Source organism: Ictidomys tridecemlineatus, chromosome 9 (assembly GCF_052094955.1).
Source record: "Ictidomys tridecemlineatus isolate mIctTri1 chromosome 9, mIctTri1.hap1, whole genome shotgun sequence".
Lineage (NCBI taxonomy): Eukaryota > Metazoa > Chordata > Mammalia > Rodentia > Sciuridae > Ictidomys > Ictidomys tridecemlineatus.
Genome location: NC_135485.1, coordinates 128,829,660 through 128,853,387, shown reverse-complemented (window position 1 = coordinate 128,853,387; position 23,728 = coordinate 128,829,660). Strand labels below are relative to the sequence as shown.

Below are 23,728 nucleotides of genomic sequence, written 5' to 3'. Positions count from 1 at the left end.
AGCAATTTAGTGAGACTCTGTCTCTAAATAAAATATAAAAAAGACTGGGGATGTGGCTCAGTATAATCCCCTAGGTACAATCCCTGGTACAAAAAAAAAAAAAAAAATTTAAAGGATCTTGGTAGTTACACAGTTTTACTCCTTTGATGCATGTTGACATTTGCTTGATATGCGGTCATCCTGGAAAGGTATTCCGTATGTATTTGAAAATATTTTGTATTCTACAGTTCCTGGGTGCTCGTGGTTGTTTTAGTCATCTTTTTCATCATTGTGACCAAAAGACCTGACAAAAACAATTTTAGAGTAGGAAAAGTTTATTTGGGGCTCACAGTTTCAGAGTTCTCAGTCATAGATGGCTGACTTTGTTGCTTTGGACCTGAGGTGATGTAGAGCATTATGGCGGTAAGCAGCTCAGAACATGACAGTCAGGAAGCAGAAAGGGACTAAGCTGGCTCACTAGGGACAGAATATCTACCCCAAAGCCATGCCTCCAGGAGCCCACCTCCTCCAGCCATATCCACCTGCCTACAGTTACCACCAGTTAATCCCTGTCAGCAGATGAAGGCACTAATTAGGTCAAGGTTCTCATAACCCAGTCATTTCACCTCTGAACTTTCTTTCATTATCTCGCACATGAGCTCTTGGGGACACTTAATATCTAAACCCTAACAGTGATTTATGGACATGAAGTTGGTCAAGTCTTCGAACATGTCACTCTTCTATAGCAGTTTTTGTCTGCTTGTTTTATCAGTTAATAATCTCCTTCTAGGATTATGGTTTGTTTGTCATTTTAAGTTTTTCAGGTTTTGCTTTATGTGTATGGAGTCGTTCACTTGGATATAAACTGGAGATTGTGATGTCCACATGGTGGATCACCTCCTAAATTATGAAATGTCTTCCCACCCCCCTTCTCATTCTTGGAGGAGATGTCTTAAAGTCTTGTTTTCTTTGAGTGGATAGCTGTGCTAGCTCTGGGGTTAAAATATACATTGTGTATCTTTTCTCATCCTTTTGCTCTGAGTCTTCGTGTGTCCTTATGTTTAATGTGTGTCTCTTGTAAGCCCAATATGGTGAAGTGGTGTTCCCCAATCTAGTTCCATCTTTTAGCTGCCATAGTTTAGTCTTTATATTTAAGAGAATTAGATCTAAATCTTATTATTTTCTATTTGTCTTATCTATTATTTGTTCCCTTTTTCTCCTTCTATGCTTTGGATTATCATTAATATTATTTTTTTATTTTAGTTTTTGATAGAGATTGAACCCAGAGACAACTTTGCCACTGAGTCATATCCCCAGTTCCCTTTGTTTTCAGTCGGTTCTTTTTAGTTACACATGACAGTAGAATCCATTTTGATATAATTATACAAGTGTGAAATGTATCTTATTCTAATTAGGACCTCAGTCTTGTGGATGTACACAATGGTGAGATTCACTGTGGTGTATTCACATATGTACATAGAAAAGTTATGTTAGATTTATTTCACTGTCTTTCCTTTTCTAATTCCCCCTCCTTTCCTTCATTCCCTCTGTCTAAGGCACTGAATTTTTGTTCTCTCCCCTCCTTATTGTGGATTAGATTCCACATATCAGCATATCCTTTTTGGGACTGGCTTATTTCACTTAACATGATAGTCTCCGGATCTGTCCATTTACTGGCAAATGTTATAAAGTCATTCTTCTTAATGTCTGAATAGTACTCCATTGTGTATATATACACCACATTTTCTTTATCCATTTATCTATTGAAGGGCACCTAGGTTAGTTCCATAGCTTAGCTATTGTGAATTGAGCTGCTGTAAACATTGATGTGGTTGCATCACTGTTGTATCCCAGCCCTTTTTATTTTTTATTTTGAGACAGGGTCTCACTAAGGTGCTTAGGGTAGGGCCTTGTTAAATTGCTGAATCTGGCCTCAAATTTCTGATCCTCCTGCTTCAGTCTCCGGAGTTGCTGGATTACAGGTTTGTACCACCATACTTAGCAATCACAATATTTTTTTAAATTCCATATTTTTGTTTCTACTATTAGCTTATACTTTTAAGCTTATTCTTTCAGTTGTTGCTGTATTATGACACAAATTTGTAACTTTTTTCCCCAAATTTGAATACTTTTAAGACATTGCATTTTCCACTTACAATACAGTGTTTATAAAGTTTAATGTTATTTCCTTTCCCCGAGTACACACATATTCCATATTCAAGTATTGAGAATGCCCATTAATTTACTATAGCAGCAATTTGAAAACTGCCATAGCATTTGCTACAAATTTGGGCCCTTCCCTGTTTTACTGTGGAACAAAGTACAGCCCTTGGGCTGACTTAATCAACCTCTTCCACGGTGAGCCCAGGGGGAGCACCACCAGGGAATCCTCTGGCATTCCCCCTGCCTTGCCTCCTGTACTCTGTGCAGCTTGGTAATGCTGGGGTCGCAGGCCTTCTCCAGTTCTTTCTGCTGATGTTCAAGTTCTCCCTTCTCTACAGTCGGATTCTTATCCAGCCTGTTGATGATCTCATTACATTTGTCAAGAATCTTCTGTTTGTCCTCACCATTTATCTTGCCTTGAAGTCGCTCATCTCCAACAGTTGCTTTCATGTTGAATGCATAGACTCCAGTGAATTCTTGGATGACACCTTGTCCCTATGCTTTTCATCTTTAGCTTTGTACTTTGCAGCTTCCTGGACCATGTGCTCAATGTCCTCCTTGCTCAAGCAGCCTTTGTTGTTAGTGATGGTAATCTTGTTCTCTTTTTGTGTACCCTTGTCTACGGCAGAGACATTGGGGATGCCATTGGCATCAATGTCAAAAGTGACTTCAATCAGAGGAACATCCTGGGTGCAGGAGGTATGCCTGTGAGTTCAGCTTGCCAAGCAGGTTGTTATCCCTTGTACGGGCGCACTCACCTTCATGACTGAATGAGCACACCAGCCTGGTGTTGAGGGTAGGTCATGAAGGGCCGTGTCTGCCTGTAGGAAGGGGGGTATTACACTTGATGAAGACAGTCGTAGCTCCACCAGCAGTTTCAATGGAAAGAGAGGAGTAGTGTCCAGGTAAAATGGCTGCCTGGACAGCTGCACCATAAACAAGAGCCTCATCAAGGTTGATGCCCTTATTCAGTTCTTTTCCACTGAAGAAATCTTGTGGAAACTTGTGAATCTTAGGGATACGAGTAGAATCACCCACAGTACAGTATCAGGGATCTGTGACTTGTCTAGTTCAGCATCTTAAAGACCTTTTTCTATAGGATCAAGGGTTGCCGCGGATCAGGTCAGCATTCAACTCTTCAAATTGAGCACGGTTAATGGAGGTATAGAGCCGATTCCTTCTTAGAATTCATCTCGGTACTGGCCTCAGTGCTGGAAGAGAGGCTGTGCTTAGCTCTTTCACTTGCTGTACAGAGACTTTGGACAGCTCTTTTGTTCTTACTGATGTCCTTCTTATGCTTGCCCTTGAACTCAGCACTAAAATGATTGACCATGTGGTTGTCAAAGTCTTCTCCACTTAAGTATGTCACCAGCTGTGATTTGACCTCAAAGATTCCATCCTCAATCGTGAGGATTGACACATGGAAAGTATCACCTTCTAAATAAAAAGAGCTCCAACCTTTTTGTCTAAACCATGAGCAATAGCAGCGGCAATTACCTCATTGATTACCCTAAATACACTAGACTGGTGACGGTTCCAGCATCTTTGGTCACCTGACACTGAGAGTCATTGAAGTGAGCTGGCACTGTGATCACAGCACTGGTAACAGTCTTCCCGAAGTAGGCCTCTGCAGTTTCCTTCACTTTTGTCAGAACACAGAAGACACCTGCTCTGGATAGAAACTCTTTTTCTCTCCCTGGTGTTCTGCTTGGACTTTGGGCCTGCCTACATCATTCACCACCATAAAGGGCCAGTGCTTCATATTAGAATGGACAACAGCATCGTCAGATCTCCATCCTACCAGACGTTTGGCATCAAAAACCATATTGATGGGGTTCATTACAACCTGATTCTTTGCAGCATCACTGACCAATCCTTCTGGGTCAGTGAAGGCGACACAGCTTGGGGTAGTTTGGCTCCCCTGATGATTGACAGTATCTCCACTTTTCCGTGCTGGAAGACACTCACACAAAAACAGGTGGTGCCAAGGTCAAAGCCAGCTGCAGGTTGCTTAGACGTGGTACCAAATATGTAGGCCAGAATCTACTTGCGAAGAAACCACACAAATCTCAAAAGGTGCCACTGCGTTCAATTGATATAATTTTTAATGGCAGTAATAAACAGTGCTTTACCATGGCCTAGAGACTCCAAGAAGCTTAGGACACAACTTACTCATTTTTGCTTTTTTTGTTTCTTTTGCTTTTTTGCATTTTAATTCTACATATATTTTAAATGACAGAAGATATTTATATTATTGTTTTATAAAATCAGTATGCCTTTTAGACTTACCTTTATTTACCTTTCTGGAGTTCCTCATTCTTTTTGGTAGTTCCTTCCTTCTCTCTGTATTGTTTTTCCTTTTTCCCAAAGAATTTCTTTTTCTTCTAGATTCAGTCTGCTAGAAGCCAGTTTTCTCAGAATTTGTTCGTTGGAGACTACCTTGATTTCATAATAATTTTTAATTTTTTTTTCTCCAAATGTAGAATCTAAGTTACCTACTACTTATTTATATTTGGCATACTAAAGGTGTCATTTCATTGTCTTGTTTCCATTGAAATGACAGCTGTCAACCTTATTTGAAATGTGAATGTCTTTTGAAAGAGTTCTTTCTTAAATTTTTAGATATTTTACTGTGATATGACACATTGAAACTTGGGGACTTTTTTGTATTTTTTGTTTCATGAATCTGTGGCTAGAGTCGGCTGTGGATTTTGGAAAATCCTTGGAGTTCTAGACCTTTTTAATGTATCCATTATGTCTCTTTATTTTCTTATTTTCCCCTCTTAAAACTCAAGACATTTTTTTACTGATCTCTCAGATCACTAATTCTTTTTTCTTCAGTAATTAATCTTATGTTAAGTCTATTTAATGTCTTCATTGGTTATTTTTCAGTTCTAGAATTTTTAATAAGTTCCAGTTCTCTGTTAAAATCCTCACTCTTCTAGTTCCTTGGCATATCAGTCAGTATTTATTAATATTTTAAGCCTGTATTTTATTATCTGGAATTTGTTGACCTCTTAGGTCAAGTTCTAATCTGTTTTGTTTTGGTTTTCTTTAGTATATTGGACATCTTTCTAATATAAACTATGAGAAAGCAATTCTGATTCAGTGGATCATTTGGTCCTGCCTCATTATGAATAAACCTTATTGAGGCTAAAGATGATGTTCTCTCCCTTGGGAGGGTATATTGCATTTCTTTTGGCAGGCTGCAAGAGGGTGGTGTCCATCACCTTGACCCAGTCTGGGATGGGGATGATCTGGACTTTCAGTGCTGTAAAGACTGCTCCCTTCCAGTTTTGGCTTTGAACTGAGCCTACACCTGCAGAAGACTGCTGGAGGCAGAGTATTCACCAGGGCTCCTCTTTCTTGGTGGACTCGTCTCCAGGTTTTTGGTATCTTTTCAGCACTGCTGGGCTAGTGTGGCTTTGCTTAGCCTTTTTAGCTTCTTCATAGCTGCTTCCTGCTTCCCTACTAGAATGCCTGGAGAGGAAAAGTAGTGTAGGTGTTCAGCTCGTTTCGTTGTTTATACCTTCTCTCCAGGATCTTAACTCTTTAATTCTTTCTTTTTTTTTTTTTTTAATTTTTGTTTTTTTCTTAGTTGCTCTCTGATGCCTTTAAAAAGCTGGACTTTTGGTTTTCTGATGTGGTAATTTTTGGGGAGAAGGTTGGTATGTTATTAGCTGCTGTTCCATCTTAGCCAAATTGAGTCTCTTAACCTTTCTTTCCTGTTTTCATCTGGTATAGAGTAGATGGAAAGTTTAATGAGACAGTTTGACTAAAGACTTTGGCACAAGTATGTCTGCTTGTGTTTCATTCTTTTCATGTCAGTGAAAAGAATTTTAAAGCAAGGAATAATTTCCTACCTTGCTTGCCCTATTGCCCGTAGACAGAGGCTTGTTTACCAAAAAATAGCCTAAAAGGTTAAGTTTATGTAGCAGAAGTGTAACTGCCTTCTCTTTTAGTATAATTAATAAATAAATCAGAGGTATTAAGACAAATATTTTTTTGCTGTTTTCTATTGATTTTAGTTTTTGCTGATGGAGGTATATCTTAAAATATATTTTTAGAGGTTATTAATGAATCTTGATAAAAACATCACAACATAAGTTGAAAATTTGAACTTATTTACACTAAGGTGCTATTTGTTTCTATCCCAATGCTTGATAAAGAATTGACATACTACTGTTCTAAACTATCTCAGTTTACTCATCCATAAAATGGCAGTAATTGTATTACCTAACTCAAAGGATTGTTAAAAGGACAAATACTGTATATTATTCCTCTCTGGACGATGTACCTTACACTGGGCAGTTTAAACAACAGAAGTTTATTTTCTCACAATTCTAGAGTCTGGAAAGTCCAGGATCAAGGTTCTGGATAGTTTTCTGGTCAGAGTTCTCTGCCTGGCTCGCAGATGGCTACCTTCTTGCTGTTTGCTCACATGGTCTTTCAGTCTTTCCATCATTCTTGGGCGCAGGTGTTGGGGATCTCTTTCTTCCTCTTCTAAGGCAATCAGTCCTATTGGATTAAGGCTTCACCCTTATGACCTGATTTGCCCTTAAATTCTTCCTTAAAGGCTCATGTCCAGATAAAATCACACCAGGGGCTAGAGCTTTAATATGTGAATTTTGGGGGACCACAGTTCAGTCCTTGGCAAACTGATACAGATGCTCCGTGACTTAGGATGGGGCTAGGTCCCAGTAAACCCATCATATACTAGTTTGTATAATTGAACCACTGTAAGCCAGGGACCTTCTGTACATAACAGTACTTAAAATAGTTACCTGTCACATTGTAATTAAATTGTGTGATTCTAAACATTTCCCCTCCCCTTTTTTTTCTTTTCTAGGTGCTGATTTTGGATTATGTTCTAGAACATCAAGAATAGTGATTTCTACTTGTCAAGACTGCAAACTCAGAAGCTGCAGAGAATCCTATGTAAACTGTGATCTCCTTTGCTGCCCTTTTACATTAGGAGACCCCTTTATTTCACCACATCCGAGGAGTATATAACTAGCACCGTCATTATGAATGTGACAAGTTTGTTTTCCTTCACAAGTCCAGCTGTGAAGAGACTTCTCGGGTGGAAACAGGGTGACGAAGAAGAAAAATGGGCAGAGAAGGCTGTGGACGCGCTGGTGAAGAAACTGAAGAAGAAGAAGGGTGCCATGGAGGAGCTGGAGAAGGCCCTGAGCTGCCCCGGGCAGCCCAGTAACTGTGTCACCATCCCCCGCTCTCTGGACGGCAGGCTGCAGGTCTCCCACCGGAAGGGACTGCCCCACGTCATTTACTGCCGCGTGTGGCGCTGGCCTGATCTTCAGAGCCACCATGAACTGAAGCCACTGGAATGCTGCGAGTTCCCTTTTGGCTCCAAGCAGAAAGAAGTCTGCATCAATCCCTACCACTATAAGCGAGTAGAAAGCCCCGGTGAGTGAGTCTCTCTGTGTTGATTGCTTTCTGCCAAGCAGCAGATTCACGCTCTCTGAAACAACAGATTTCTGTCTTTGGTTTTAATTCCAAAGTATTTGGGGAATTGTGTGTGTGTGTGTGTGTGTGTGTGTGTGCGTGAGAGAGAGAGAGAGAGAGAAAAAGAGAACATGAGCCCATGTGTTAGTTAGCTCTCTCACACTGGAACGAAGACCTGAGATAATCAACTCGTGAGGAGAAAAGATCTATTTGAGCCACAGTTTTGGAGGTTTCAGTCCATGGTCACGTGGATCTGTTGCAAGGCAGCGCGTCGTGGTGTGGAGTACATGGTAGAACAAAGCTCATCTCAAGAGTAAGAGGAGCTGGTTCCTCTCTGCCCTTCAAGGGCATGCCCCTGATGACTGGAAGACCTCCAGTAGGCCTGACCGCTTAAAGGTCCCACCATCTACCACAGTGCCACTCTGGGGAACAAGCCTTTAACATGTGGTCTTTGGTAGTTTAATCCAAATACATTTTAACAGCTTAGACCTCTTAAATCAGCTTTATTTCTTAGAAACAGGCTGGGAAAATTGTCATTGCAATACCAGTACCTCTAATTTTTAGTAAATGCATTTCTGAATTTGTTTTCTTGTTTCACTTTGTTCTGTACATTTGTATGGGCAGATTTAGCTATGAAAAAAAAATATTGCAAGGGAAGAAAATCAGGAAAGAACATTCTATTGCTTGCCATATGTCCACAAGCCATCACGAAGCCATTGTGACTTTTACTACTTTGTCTTTAAGAATAGCACTTATCATCGTCTCCTAGTGGAGGATGTAAAAGAATTATGCTGTGAAATAATTTGATACAATTATAAGATACTCCTAGTTTTTACACATATGACCTTTTTGGAGGTAAAGAATACACAACTGACTTTCCACGTCTGTGGATTCTGTATTCATATGTAGAACCAGCTGGGGATTGAAAATACTCAGAAAAATATGACATCTGTACTGAACACGTACAGATTATTCCCATTATCTCTAAACGGTAGAGTAGAATAACTATCTCTATATCATTTACGTTGTTTTGCGTATTATAGGTAATTCAAAGATGATTTAAAGTGTGGAGGAGGATCTACGTATAAGTTATACTTAAATCCTGTACCATTTTACATAAGGAACTTGCGCATCCACAGATCATGGAGTCTAGGAGAGTCCTGGAATCAGTCTCCTATGGACACATGACTCTTTTTAAATTATAGTTTTGCCCTCAAGTTAGAATCCATATTCTGGACAGTTGGGTCAATCGAAAGAGATTTGATATTGAAGCATTTAAGTAATCTCATTGTCAGATTGGGGCCAGTTTTGTTGATGGAATACCTATTAATAGCTAATGGTAATGAAGGGTTCCCAAAGGTGGATGTGCATTAGAATCGGTTTCCCCTCCCAGAAATCCTGACCCTGGGATAGCCTGGTAATCTGTTTAACAATTACTTTGGGTCTTGCTGACAAAGCCATTGGATTGGTATTTGGGAACTACTGAGCCAAATCATATGATAACATGGTTTTCAAATAAAAGGCGTTCAAAAATATTTTTTTTAAAAAAGACATACAAAACGTATTTAAAGACTAGGGAATAATTTATAAACTCCTTTGTATTCACCACCCAGTTTAATAACAGACTACACACAACTGAAACCCTTGTCTTTGTTTCTCTGACCACTGTTCTGAATTTGATGTTTATCATTCCTGTGCATATTTTGTACTGTTATTATATATGTATGAATCCATGACATTACATACTGTTGTCTTGTATACTTTAGAATATTATATAGAATGCTATAAAATATTAGCATTTCCTTTTGCAACAATCATTCAACGGTATGTTTTGTGATTCTAGATAATACACTTTAGGATTACCTTGTCTAATTCTATGAAGAACCCTCTGGGTATTTATTGAAATGTCATTGCTATCATCTGAGGAGGATTGACATAATTATGCTCTGGAACATAATATTTTTAAAATTTTCTTCACATCTTTTCATAGATGTGTTTCCAGATGACTGTTTTTATTATATCTTTAAAAGTTACATTGTTATAGTTCTTCTGTGCTGAGAAGGCAGCTGCTTTTTTCCAGATAACCTTGCCATATTCTATTAGTTCGAATTTAGACTTCTTTACTGCTTGTTATAAGACGCTAGAATTTTTTAAAATCACAAAGATTAACATAGAGGCACACAGTCCTCTTTAGCCAGGAATTAAAATGGAGCTAAGAGTTTTGGAGAACAAAAAGCAGGGTCTAAGTAAGATGTACAAATAAGATGTTTGGGTCATTGGTGACTTTCAGGGTTACAGAGGGAAGATTTTAATCATGCACAAACAGTGAAACCAAGACCCTCATAGATTAAGCAACCTGTGTGTCAGAGATCTGGGAAGGAGAGGTGACTTGAGATGAAAAGTATTCTGAAGCTGGACCCACTACTAGAAAACACTGGGTGTGGCCCCCACCCCCACAGACGGTGGCCTCCCTCCTGCTGGTCACCCTTCAGCTCCCTGTGCTCTAGGGAAAGTGGTCTTTTGAAATGCAGGTAGGATCCATCAGTCTTGCTGGAGCTCTGCACAGTGGGTCCTGCCTCCCTTCCCAGCTTCCTTTCCTGCTTTTCTGGTATGTACCCTGTGTTCTGTGGGGACACCTGGTGCTCTTTTCCTCTGCCTTTATGCCTTCCTCCTCCCTCTCTGCTCAGCTCACTCTGTCCTTGGCGTCTGAGCTTAATGAATGTCGGTTTCTTGGGGCAGCCTCTTAATTCCTTTGTCTCTGCCGCCAGATAGATTATGCCTGTGTCACAGTAACCTGGGTTTCCCCTAGTGCTCTTCTCTGCCGTGGTCATCCTTGGGCTTCTCTACAAGACAGTGATTAAAGCCCCGTGAGGGCAGAGGTATTGGCTTCAGTGAATCTTTGCTGTAAAATGAAAACACTGGTTCTAACTTATCAGTATGGTCATTTGTCCCATCTTTTCAGAGATGAGTTTTCAGTTTGTCTCTATTGTTTTACCATCCACTGTCCTTCGTTGATCATTTCATTGCTGACGTAAGATAAAAAGTAAAACCGATACTGAAATGATTTTGTTACTCTTAGTAATTTGCATACTATAATAAAAGGTTTGAGAAGGAAGAGGTGGGAAACTGGCTAAAATAGGTGTTTTGAGACTCCACAGATGTCATTTCAGCCTCTCTTTACCTAAAGTGTTGGGAGCCATGCACAGAACAGTTCTAGAAGAGTTTTGAGGCTGAGACTAAGATCTATTCAATTTGTGAAAATACCAGGATTTTACTTATTTGTCATTGTGGAGTCCCCGGTGTGAAACTTGGAACAGATGGCTTTTTTCCAAAGACTGCTGTGGAGCCACCCCTATACCTGGTGGTTAGATCCACCCCTTCCTCCCAGAGTTGAATAGGCATTTTCTCCCTGTGGAGCCACCTGAAGCACACCTAGGTATTGTTTTTTGTGAAACAGGAGAAAGGGGGTCTGGAATTCTAAACTGCAAATTACTCAACTCTACTCTGAAATTACTTGAATACCTCAGATGAAGCATTTTGAAGAGCAGTATAGCAGTTCAAGCATAAGATAGTTAACTTAGTCTCTTAACTTAGTTTTCTGGAGAGTTCTTAGTAACTCTTGAGAAAATCCCAACAGAGATCTTGAGTATCTAGAAAGTTTAGAAATTTTCAAATTGTGGTCTGCTTACTGGTAGCATTAGCATCACCTTAGAATTTGTTAAAAATGCAAAAATTTTCAATCAGTAAATAATAGTTTGTTTGTAGGGTACACTGTGATGTTTCCACATATGTATACATTGTGGAATAATCAAGTCCTAATTAACATCCATCACTTACTATCATTTTTTTTGTGGTGAGGCTTAAAATTCACTTCATTAGCAACTTTGAAACGTACATTATTAATTGAGGTCACTGTGCTGTGCGGGAGATCACAGAACTGTTCTTCCTGTCCAAGGGAAACTCTGTTCTGAACCTGGCCCCTCCTGCGCCTCTGGTACCCTCTGCTGCTTTATCTCTCCATGAGTTCACTTTTTTAGATTCCACAGTGCAGGACAGTTGTGCTGTGATTCTGATGTCTCCTGGCTTAAGTGTCCAGGCAAGGCGACAGGCCCAACTGTCTGGGCGAGGTGGTCCAGTACTGAAAAGAGATACTAGTGATTTGGCCATGCAGCAGTTTGAATTTTGCATGTTTTGAGACAAATATAAAATTGACTTGTTTTTCTAGATTTTTCCTTCTGTTAGTGTTCATTAAGATTAGCATGCTGATGTTATAAGGTAACTTCAGGTGAGTAGGAAAGTGGGGGAGAAAGACTTGCTTTTTTTATTTGGCTGAAACTCAAGTTTTGTCATTGTTCTTTTGGATATCTTTTGCCCTCAGTTTTTTTGACCAAAAATAATTCTGTTGATTTAAGCTCCTGTAGTTTTTCCTCAACCTATGCCATTTATTTTATTTCAAATAAAATAGCATAAAAATAGTCATGGGGAAAAACTGAGTTATGGAAACATTTTGCAGAGGCTGGGATTCATTGCTGTTAGTAACAGTGGCAGAGCGTGAGAAGTGGTTGAAAGGTGCCGCTCTGACCATCACTGACAAATGCATTTTGGGGAAGTAGAAAATGTTAGGCATTTTGTTTTCTGCATATGTGTGGATACTTAGAGAAACAGAAAGTTCAAGGAGTGAATGAAGACTGACCCTGCTATGGTGTGGCAGGTGGCTCTGTGCTTGGAGTTTTACTAGCCTTAGGGACCAAGGCTGCTTATTAGTGGTTGAATTAAGTGGAGGTTTTTCTTTTTCTTTACCAAAGTAAATGCCAGTGGTGGTTAGGTCAGTCATCTGACTGGTAATAGAAGGCCATCCTGTTGCTATCTACTGCTATTAAAGTGCCTTAATGGAGATTTCCTACCATTGGTCCTTTTTTTTTTTTTTTTTTTAATGTTTTCCACGTGGTTCTTGGCCATTGTCTTTTGTACTTTGAACTTTATCAACTCTAAAGGCTGTACAAGCCTGAGCTTCACATTCTGCAATTTCGGTTTCCATCTTTACAGTAATACCCCGGAGTTGGTTTCCAGGCGCCTTTCTTTCAACATGAAGGCTGCCAGCTGTTTAAAATTATGATACACCCGAGAGCCTCCTCACCTGCTGACTGAATACAGGTTTTGATTTTGAACACTTAAGTCACCCTGTAATTCATGACTTGGCAAATTTTATCTTGAAGAGAAAGTCTTGAAATTATAGAAATGGAGAACAGAGTGGTTGTTGCCAAGGGTAGAGAAGGAAGTGGGTGTGGCTGAAAGGAGCAAACTGAGGAACCCTGGGGCTGAGAGAGACCTTCTCTGTTTGGGGTGGCACTGTAAATATTGAGGTGTAAAGGTGAGCCCAGTTTCTCTGTTCTTGCAACTACCTGTGAATCTAGTTTCCTCAGTTTAAATAGATGACGTTCCATGAAAAGGCAGCTAGTTCAGCTCACAGCTCAGCCACCTGGGCTTTTCCTTATGACAGTGTTGTACCTTTAAGGTGATGCAGAGGCAGTACACATTCACCAAAACGACTTCTAATTGGGGATTTTGATATTTCCCTTTGCTAGTGATGTGCAGTAGGATACACTCCTGGTGCTGAGCAGGGCACAGAGCCTCAGCTCCCAGTTGGCCACATGGTTGCAGGGGAGACAATCCAACACTCTGCAGGACCTGTGTTGCTGAGCTGGGAGGTTAGGTAGGTTAGGATGGCAAATGCATTCCAACTCCCAAGAGTCTTGTACATTTGGAGGGTAGGGAGAAAAGTGTTGACTTTTCCATGAAGTTCCTCTGAGAGCTGGCAGCTAGGGGTCTGATTGTTGATATTGTAAGCCAGGTAGCAATGTGTTCATTAAAAGTATTTTGAAAATTTGGGATTAATTAGCATTAACTATAAAAATTAAAATGAAGCGTGTGTTTACCTACATCAAAATTTCCCTTTATTCAGACATTTATACCACATAGATGACTCCTCCAGAACTGTGCCTGCTTAAGGAAGCCTGGTCTGTAACTCCAGCGGTGTGCAAAATTGAGTAATAGAGGTGGACAAAGGGTGTGTCCAATTTATAAGCCCAAGAACACCAACAATACTCTCGTCTAATAACACGGCTGGGTTTGTGTGTTCCAGCCTACGGGTATATATTTTGTTCTGATAAGTTTAAATCAGTTTATAGATAGAAATAGGAAGTAGGAAGTTGTTTGTGTATGTATGTATGTATTTTGTGGTGCTGAGGATTGAACTCAGGGCCTCATGCATGCTAGGTGTTAATAATAAAGTATACCAAGGAAAACAAGTGAAAATGAAAAGGTTGACCAAGGAAAATGACCACATTTGGGCTCTACAGCAGTTACTGGGATACAGATAGACTCCTGTGTGCAATTGGCTCTCCACATCAGCTGCTGATCGAAAATTTTCGAAAAAAATAACTGTGTGTGTACTATGTTCTATGCTTTGGATGCCGACTGACACCTTCAGGCCCGCGTGTTAAAGATGTGGTCCCCATGTTGCTGTTTGGGGGAGGTGCTGGAGCCTTTAAAAGATGGCGCCTAGTAGGACCTCTTCAGGTCATTCGGGTCATTTCCTTTCTGTGCCCTTGAAGGGGCTTCTGGAACAGCCCGCTCCTCGCTCACTCTGACCCCTGCTCCTAAGGTGAGGGCCCTGTTCTGCCACGCACGCCCGCCCTGGTGTGCTGCTTCAACACAGGCCTAAAGGGCCTATCAGTCACGGACAGTAGCTCCAGAAGAAACCCATGAGCCAAAACAAACCCTTTTAAGTTAATAGTCTCAGATATTTTGTTCATAGGTGTTCATAGGGCTGGATGCACCATCCAGCTGGCAGCTATTAAAGATAAAAATATGGCTGAAGAAAAAGCAATTTTGAAAATTAAAGAAAAATATTTTTTGTAATAAATGAAAGAAGTAGTGTGTATACTGATTGCAATTGTGTGAAAATAGTTTTTTGGGTTTTTTTTAAATAAGTAACTTGGCTGGGGGCTGTGACACCCTCCTGTAATCCCAGGTAATCAGGAGGCTGAAGCCAGAGGATCACAAATTCAAGACCAGCCTAGGCAGCTTAACAAGACACTGTCTGAAAATGAAGGCTGGGGTATAGCTCAGTGGTGGAGCACTACCGGGTTCAACCCCCAGTACCATAATAATAATAATCACCACCACCACCGTCATCATCATGCTAATGCATCCAAGATTGGGTTTGGGCAAAATAATTTGAGACTTTGTGGATAATGGGTTTTGGCTTATTAATCTCACATGTGGATTGTCCTCAAACAGTGACTTATTTGCAGGTTTGGGGAGGTTTTATGTGTGATGGGAGGAAGAAAAGGAGTCACAGGTAACTTATCTCATGCGAGGAGTGCCCTGTGACCTTGGTGGACACTTGCAAAAGGGAAAGAAATAAATGGGGTGTTTTCTTATGTAATGATCTCAGACTGCTTATATTGGTTTTACTTTCAGCCTTCTTGGTGTACTGGATTTCAAAAGGCTCAGAAAAGACTCCCCCCCCCCCACACCAAATGTACGGCCTACCACTTTCCCATTTTTCTGTTCAAAGACTCAGAGAATCATTACTAATAATCATCAGTTAGCCAAATCAGCAGTCCTTTGCCCAGATTTTGGGGAAAATGAGATTTGTTTGGGGAAGAAAAAGGGAAGTAAAAAGAGGATATTCATTTTAAAAAGCATAGCTGGGGGACAGATCCCATGAGCACTATGTGACAAATCAAAGTGGGTTTGAAGAATCCCCAGTTCTGTAGATTTGCCAGCCTAGCCAGGGATTAGTACAGTTGTTAGATCATGGTGTTGACTAGTTTGAAAAACCACAGGCTCACTTCCCCTGCACTTGGCCTGGACTGGAGTCCTTGTTTAGTAGCTCTTCCTCTTGTATGGGAGGTGGGCCGAAAAACCTTGCTGCTTGCCCATTCATCCCTCCCAGTCTTCTTCGCCCTCCTGTGACCTTTAGCCCTGAAGCCTGACTGCAAAACTCCAGGGCAGTTCTGAGGTCATCCAACTGCTATGAGCCAGAAGTAACCATAACTTCCTCCAATAAAAGAGAGTCTGGAGATGCATTCTCTGGTTTAAATTAAAAGATTTAGGCCAATGAAGGACTGGCAGTTTTCCCCCAGTTCTTTAAATGGTACTTCCATGCTCTGGAATCTGAGCAGACTTGATGGCACCTCAGGTTTATTTTCTGCTGCACCACTGCCTCAAGCTAGGACAACTTTGCAGGAGATACTGCGTTTCTTAGTTCACTCTCACAAGAACCCACCCATGTGCTAGGAGGTGGCAGCCTGGTGCCTGTAGTCACACAACACCTTCGCTACTTTATTATCTGCTCACCTGTATGGAAACTGCGCTTGGAATAAGGCAAAAGAAGAGTAAGACTTTTCTTATAAATTAAAATTAAATGTACATGCATATATGTTTATATAAAATATATAAAAAATATGTATATAAAAATAACAGTGAAACTGCCCTTGTATAGTTTTTTTCTTCATTTCTCTATCAACATAAAGGATATATGTCCTGTTCTTTCTCCATATATATATCTCATATATACACACACACATGCATATGTCCTGTTTCAGTTACGTAATTGATACCTGTGTGTGTGCATGTGTGTGGGCCCTGTGTACTAGTGCCTTCTTGAAACACCATAAGACCGAAACAGGTCTTATCTATAGACAGCCAGCTTTGTCAGTGATGTTCTTTCTGTGAACACCTGGAAAGCTTCTCCAGTGGATGGTGGTATACTGGTCAGATGTTTAAGTAAAGTAGTCAGGTTAGGAAATGGTTGTGGATAAATGCTTCTGAAATATAAACCCAATTGCTGTGAAATAGGGAAAAGAACAGCTGAATTTAAGGTGAGGGATTTAAGAGACAGCTGATGGGAGCCTGTCTTGCAGTCCCTGGGGCCAGCTCGAAGGAGTGGTCCCTGGCCAAATCTGAGATGGTTCCATCAGCAGAATAATTAAGGACAGAGTAGATCACTGGTGGTGGCTGGGACAGGAATCCAAGAACCCTGTTGACAAGGACGAGGGCTGATTGCCCTCCACTAATGTGGAGTGGAGTTCTTGAAGAAACGCAGGGTAGATGAGGCCAGGTAAAGTAGATGTTGATTTCCTTTTAGTACTGGGTCAAAATATGAAAGGAGAGAAAGGAGGATTAAAAGGCCTTGGTTCAGTTTTGGCACTTGGTGACTGTAACCTTGAGCCAGTCACTCGTCCTCGTTGGGCTTTTGTTTGCTGACCCACGAAGTGGGAGAGTGATCTTGTGTCCCTTTCCAGGGTTGTGGTGAGGACCACACAGTTAAATAGCCCCCAAGTACTTAATGCACTCTGGAAACATGCTGTGCCTGAAACAGGACAAGAAATATACCTCTCTGTATATCTTCCTTAGAATAAGAACGAAATTGTAACGTGAGTGAGCAAGTCTCCACTAAGCAAATGTCAGAAAATTAATGGCAGCCATTGCAATAAACATAGTGGAGGGCAGTTAGCCCAGCTGTTTTTGTGCTCACGTGTGGTGGCACTGTGCTGCCATTTCACTCACAGTGCCATTGAATCCTGACCACAACTGTAGGAAGTTGGTACCAACAAGGCAGCTGAACTGCAGAGTTGGTGGAAATAGTCACATGGCTTAAAACTGGAGAGCCAGGGTTCAAATCGAAGTCTGACGCCAAAATCCATGCTGCTTAACCACCACATTGGCCTGCTTCTCTAAAGAAGTGGTTTCCCCCCTCAGTTTTCTCTCATTACCGAAGGGGACCGGCCTCTGAAGTCCGCCCTGGTACAGGGTGTGATCTGCTGTACGTGCCGCCCTGGGTTGATGATGGCAAATTGAGAGCAGCCATACCTGTATGTCAGATGTTTACGGAACTTTATTTGTCTTTATTTCCTGTTGGCCGGTCGGTCATCATCAGGTAATAAGTGTCTCTCATCCATAGAACATATTTAACAGAATCAAATTTGAGCTCAGAATGAGCTGAATATAATTAATTCAGCTGCAATTACAAATTAAGCAAAGCTGCCTGGTGTGACGCCTGGGGATTGTCATTTACATATCAATGGGTGATTAGGCAGCCAGGCCAACTGCTTTGTGTGGCCCTGACAGTTCTTCACTAGTGCTTACCAAGGCTCAGAACTTCCTTCCAGCCAACCTGTCTGTGCCTATGCTCACACCCACCGTGGTGCTGTGGGATGTGGGGCCGGGCTGCCCACAGCGGATCCTGTCTCCACTGGTTGTTGGATAATATATTCTTGGGCAAGTTACTTCATCTCACTGTACCTCGATTTCCACAGAGGTAATGTGCCTAGGAGCAGAGTTGGTATGAGGATTAAATATGTTAGCCTTGGTACAGCTTGATACCACACTTGGCATAGATAAGCACCATGTAAATGTTAAAAGAAAGTCTGGGACAAATGTTATTCCCATTTTAGTAATAAAAGTGAGGTAGTAATTAGCCCTTACTGAGTGCTTACCATTGTAAATTGCCCTTGTTAATTGGTCAGTACATAATTGAGCAGATTTCCCAGTTTGGAAATCTGAAACTAAAACCCACTCTCTGTTGTATGCCTCATTCCCTATGAAGGAATTCCCACCCCACCCCCATCCCCTCTTTTTTGTTTTTTTATTTATACCCAGAAGTTTTTGTTGTTGTTGTTGTTGTTGTTTTAACCTCTAAAGAACTTCCGCAGTCATTGATAACCTAGCACCTGTTCTGTGGAAGCTAAGGGAAAGGATGCTGGGGTGAGGGCAGGAAGAACAGAGGCTGAGAGGGAGTTGGCTTTGAGAGACTGCTGTGAGCGGTCCTCCTGATCCTCAAGGTGCAGGTCCCAAGGTGCAGGTCCCAGGGACGCTTTCCTTATCTCTGTGTGGAAACTAGGCAAGAACTTGTGCTGTCCAAAGTCATTAGCTCAGAATCTGAGCTCTCTGGATCCAGAGTCAGTTCTTCTTCCATGATGCTGTACTGGGTGACCAGGGTAAAACTGGACACTACAAAATCTTCTGTCAGCTTCATGCAAAGCTGTGCCAGACTTTTTCACATCATTCTGATTTTTTTGTTGTTGGAAGTACTGGAGAGTGAACCCAGGGGCTCTCTGTCTCTGAGCTACATTCCCAACCTTTTTTATTTTGAGATAAAAAGTTGCCCAGTTTGACTTCAAATTTGTAACCTTCTTTCCTTAGCCTCTCCAGTACAGATGTGTGTCAGCACACCCTGCTCCCATATCCTCCAATTTAAGTCAGTGTGTTGTCCAGGAATCACGGTTGACATCCTGTAGTCTTAGTGTAAAGTGAGAAAATGGAAGTTCTCATTATGCAAGAGTTAGAGCCATCGATAGGGCAGGAAACCTGAGCCTCTGGTGCCGGTACACACAGTAGCCCCTCATCTTCCTTCACCCAGGCTGGTTCTGATTTATCATATCTGTAATGAATCCACCTTTTAAACGAAGTATCTTCAGAGCGCAGTGGTTCACACCTGTAAACCCAGTGACTCCAGAGGCTGAGGCAGAAGGATTGGGAGTTCAAAGCCAACCTCAGTAACAGCAAGGCACTAAGCAACTCAGACCCTGTCTCTAAATTTAAAAAAAATACAAAATAGGCTGAGGATGTGGCTCAGTGGTTGCATGCCCCTGGGTTCAATCCCCAGTACAAAAAAAAAAAAAAAAAAAAAGAAGTATCTTGCAAATTTATTAATTCAAATGCAGGGAGTCAGAGGTCTATTCTGTATTAACCAGCTGACAATACACATGCCAGTAACAGTAACATCATTCACTAACATATTAATTGAAAAAATACTTATTAAGGACCTATTATATGTCAGATACTGGATGAATCAAAAGAAAGAAAACCAGTTCTACCATCAAGGGCATTATGATCTACAAGATGAGGTAGTCAAATTAGCATTGAAATGTTGCAGGTGCTAAGATGGAAATCTGTTAAGCCTGAGTGGGGCACAAAGAGGAATTGGTTTCTGTTGCTGGTGGAGAGTAAGACCAGGAAGAGCACTACAAAAGAAAAGATGTCCGAGCTGAGACTTAGGTGGGCAAAGTGCAGAAGCACAGCTAGCAAAGGAAACTGCAGAAGGCCAGGGGTAGGTGGGGGAAGAGTGTGATGCTCCCCCAGAACGTAGGTTGCAGCGGGAACCTCAGCTGGGTCACAAGTCTTGTGCACGTATTATAGGCTCAAGTTCTCATAGATGGGTGGCACGTTTCAAGGACATCACCCGTGGTACACTAAAGAGAATCATGGGCATGACAGAGCTACAAAGTTAGAGTTCTCAGGAGTTAAAATTGGGCCTTTTTAAAGTACATTTAATTTTTATTTTATTTTAAGCTTTATTTTAACTCTCTATTTAATCATTCGCATACCTGTTTTCATTGACATATTCTTACTTAGGAGTCATTAGTGGATTCCTAGAAGGTAAACACTACAGTTTTGCCATCTTTAGGCAAAACTGCCTTTCTTTTAAAAACATGTTTCCCCAAAAGAACCACACAGAAGAATGGAAAGAGGATTTTAAAAATGACTTTAGTTGTCTCTTCAGTTTTGTAGTACTTAGTGTGGTCTGGTGCTGACCAGTAGACCTGTATCCAAATCCTGGCCTCTAGTCAGCAGCAGTGTGTCCTAAGTTGCAAGACTGACTAGGCTGAGCCCCTTCTCAGCTGTAAAATGCAGATGACCATCCTAAGGATTCAGCCCTGTGGGAACTTCCTGGAGGCAGGGGCAGTGTCTGCCCTTCAGATTTTTACAGTAACTGTAGTGCTCAGCAAACCTTTTGTCAAACCCAGCTGCCATCAGCTCACCACCAAGAAGAAAAAAAAAAAAAAAAAAAAAAAAAAAAATCAAGTACCACCCTGCAGGGATTCAGGCTATTCTATATTTTCATGAAAACTTGATTAAGGTGCTATGGGTCATTTCTTCAGTTTCTTCATTTCTTCAGAATCCCCAAAGGGGATTTTGAGGTGAGGAATTTTATTTCATAATGAGAATACTGTTAGCTTTTAAGTGGCCTTATGCTCTCCACCACTTCCTGTGGGAAACTTTTCCGTCTACAGACCACAGAGCACACACTGTTGGGACTTCTGTCTAAGGAGGACAGTGCATTGGGCACAGCCACTTTGACAACTCCCTGCCCCCTTTGCGTGAGGATTGCTGCTGCTGGACTGGCTCTCAAACCATTCTTCCGTTAACCCCGGGGCCACCTTTTTGCTCTCAGGTGACCTCACCAAAGTATCCAGAAATGCCATCTGGGACGGAGCTCTGGACCCAGTGGAGCTCCAGGTGTACACAAAGCAATGTTCTCTTGAGCAGAAGACGTGGAATTTAACATGGGCAGGCCCTGGGAGCAAGCCCCTCGTTCTTTCTGCATGAGGAAACTGAAACCCACAGAAGTTGGGTGACTTGCTCAGAGTCACAAAGGTAGTTATTGTCCTGGCAGGACTAGAACCCAGGTGTGTCAGTTCACAGCTACATGTCTTCTCTAACCCTGTGGAGCCAGGGAACATTCATGTACCGCCGGGTGGCAGGTAGCCTGTGTGCCATCATGTGTCTGAGAACAAACTCAGGCAAGGCCTGGCCGCCGCCTCCTGGCAACTCTGTGGTGTGTTAATAAGAACAGGGGTGCGGCTGCTCCTCCAAAGCAGTTGGTGGGTCCCAGCCCAGGTGGGCATTGTCAGATTTAGACTAAACTAGACGACTGGACTACCCAGTTTCCACGTGGTGACCGAATCTCGAGCCGTGCTTACATCTTGCCAGTCTGGGATCCGGAGTCAGGCGGGCTACCCAGCATCCAGCCCCTCCTTAGAGTTCAGCTGGTCCTCTTCATTCCTTTCCCACGTCCCTTGGCAACGCGGAAGAGCTGAGTCCACGGCAGATCACAAAGGTCTCCCCAAACTTCCGCTTCCTGAGTTCTTAGTTTGTTGACTGGAAAAGGGGATTCTGTTTTTTAACCAAAAGAGTTAAAAAACAGAATCCCCTTAAAAAAGCAGTTACGTCACTGAGAACGGGCAGAAATCTGACCTCCCTCCTGAGAGGGCAGGGAAAGGAGTGAAACCAGCAGCCCCCTCTTAGACGGATTTTCAGGCCAGTGGAGGGGGGGAGGGGGTGGGGGTGGGGGAGGGGGGTCACTGGGCACCTTTTTCACAATACACTTGAGAGGGAACTAGTGAGACCAGGTCAGGATTTACCAGGGTTAGAATATAGGACCTGTATACACATAATCAGATTTTAAATGACTTAAGAAGAAAGGTGTTTCAACACCACATTGTTTTCTTAGAGGAGATTCTTGAAATTCAAATTAACCAGCCTTGGCTAAAAGAGAAGCCCCATTCTTGGAGGTGCCAGGTGGGACCTCATCGCACTGCAATGATAGTGCCCTAAGAAGCTGAAAATGGTTCCCAGGAAGGTCATTACCTTCCTGTGTCTGTTTCCCATAAGATAGGAGTAGCCTGAGATGCAGAAAGAGGTAGCATAAGCAGGTGTCCGCGCCTCGCTGCTTCCCTAGTTCTGCCCGAGCCAGGCCTCGTTGGCAATCCTGGTTCTGTAGGTTGGTCAATCTCTCGCCCAGGAACTGAGAGCTGCACAACGAGAGTGTTTCAACGTGGATATAGTCTGGATGTTTCTTCTTTTCCCACCACAGAAAACAGATACATGGCCAAAATGAAAGGAGCAGTGTGGGGGAAAGGGGCTGCCCAGGAGAGCCGCGGCATCGCCCGCCCTTCAGGATTTCACCAGGAAGAGGTGCCTGGCCCGGTAGCCCAGCCTGCCTAGCGCCCAGGTGCCCTTCTCCAACGCTCTAATACTTCTTCCTCGGCTGACAGCTCTTCCAGATCCATTTCTTTCCTGAATTTCATCCATTATTGCTTGTGTTTAAGATGACCATATTGTTTATTGTCCAAGTTGGGCACGTTTGGTATTGACAGGGATCCCCTATTACTAATGAAGCCAGATAATAGGTACAAATTGGGACTGCCCCCGACAAACATCCTACTTATAAAATGTCTTCAAATGACACAAATCAGATTTCTATGATTGCTGTATCATGCAGCATCAGGGAGATAGGCACTTGTCATAATGGAACTCATTAAACTAGGCTGGACTTTTTTTCCCTGCAAAATGAATGACCTTAATTTTAATTTGTCCAGAAACATTCTGGAATTTATTCTAATCATCCATTCTTAAACAGACCACAAAGAACGCAACAATGCTGAGATCCCAAATACAGGTCCTGTTCTTGGTCCCCTAAGTCTCCTGGAGATTCCTTTTGAAGAGCACCCATTGCCTTCCCCTGAAGCCTGGCTTTGACCCTTTTTGTGTGGCCCCGGGGGAGGAAGTTGCCTCTCTCAGCACTCCAGTCTGCAGCATGGTGCCCTGTGCTCAGTGTGTTTTGTACTCGTAGATAATTATTGTGGTAGCAACATCAGTGTGACCCGTGTGGGACTTAGTTATCCCCTGAACATCCTTGTTTCTAGGGTAGTTTTATATTTTATCTTTTTCTGAGAAATTTATAACTTTGTTAGAATCGTATGTGACACTTGGTGAATAGACAATCACATTCAAACCAGGGTGCTAGCACCCACCCAGCCCCACATGCCACCCTGGGCACTCAGAATAAAAGTAACATGCACATTTTCCTGGAGTTCCAGTGTCAGTTTGTTGTTAGTTATTTAAGGTGTTGCTTTACATTTGATGACTTTTAAGGAGTAGAACCTGTGTATATGAATTAGTAAGCTAAAGCAAAATTTCACTATTCCAACGGAGCTGCTTGGACTCTAGATGAATTCACTTTCCCCTGTCGCTGAGGTTTACCGCCCTGAAAAATGTTAAGAAACGGTGGGAAAATGTTGCAGAAGATTCTGAGAGTGATTATAGAATGGATTTCAAGTGCTGATTGCCACTCTTTGAACTTCAGAGAGATTTGATAGAAAAGTCCTTTGCAAAGAGTGTGTAGGGTATCCATTTATTTTTTTGCCTCGCACTTGGCTTTTGAACTTGGTGTCTTGTATTACAAGACAGTGTGTCTGAACTGTTACCACCACTCCGCAGCTCTTTACTTCAGTGTCTTCAGTTGATTTTCAGTATAATGCTGTGT

At 42.0% G+C, this 23,728-nt stretch overlaps 1 protein-coding gene and 1 pseudogene across 2 annotated transcripts in view; one reads left to right on the top strand and one right to left on the bottom strand.

Moving 5' to 3' along the window:
* Smad1 (SMAD family member 1) overlaps nucleotides 1–23,728 on the top strand; it is a 75,660-nt gene that overhangs the window by 25,377 nt on the left and 26,555 nt on the right. For both annotated transcript variants that reach the window (XM_078022070.1, XM_021727892.3), the window contains exon 2: nucleotides 6,992–7,569. In XM_078022070.1, coding sequence (XP_077878196.1) covers nucleotides 7,170–7,569 — 400 coding nt within the window. In that variant the 5' untranslated portion in view covers nucleotides 6,992–7,169. The remainder of the gene's footprint in view (nucleotides 1–6,991; nucleotides 7,570–23,728) is intronic.
* On the bottom strand, nucleotides 2,319–4,050 carry LOC101962484 (heat shock cognate 71 kDa protein pseudogene; annotated as a pseudogene).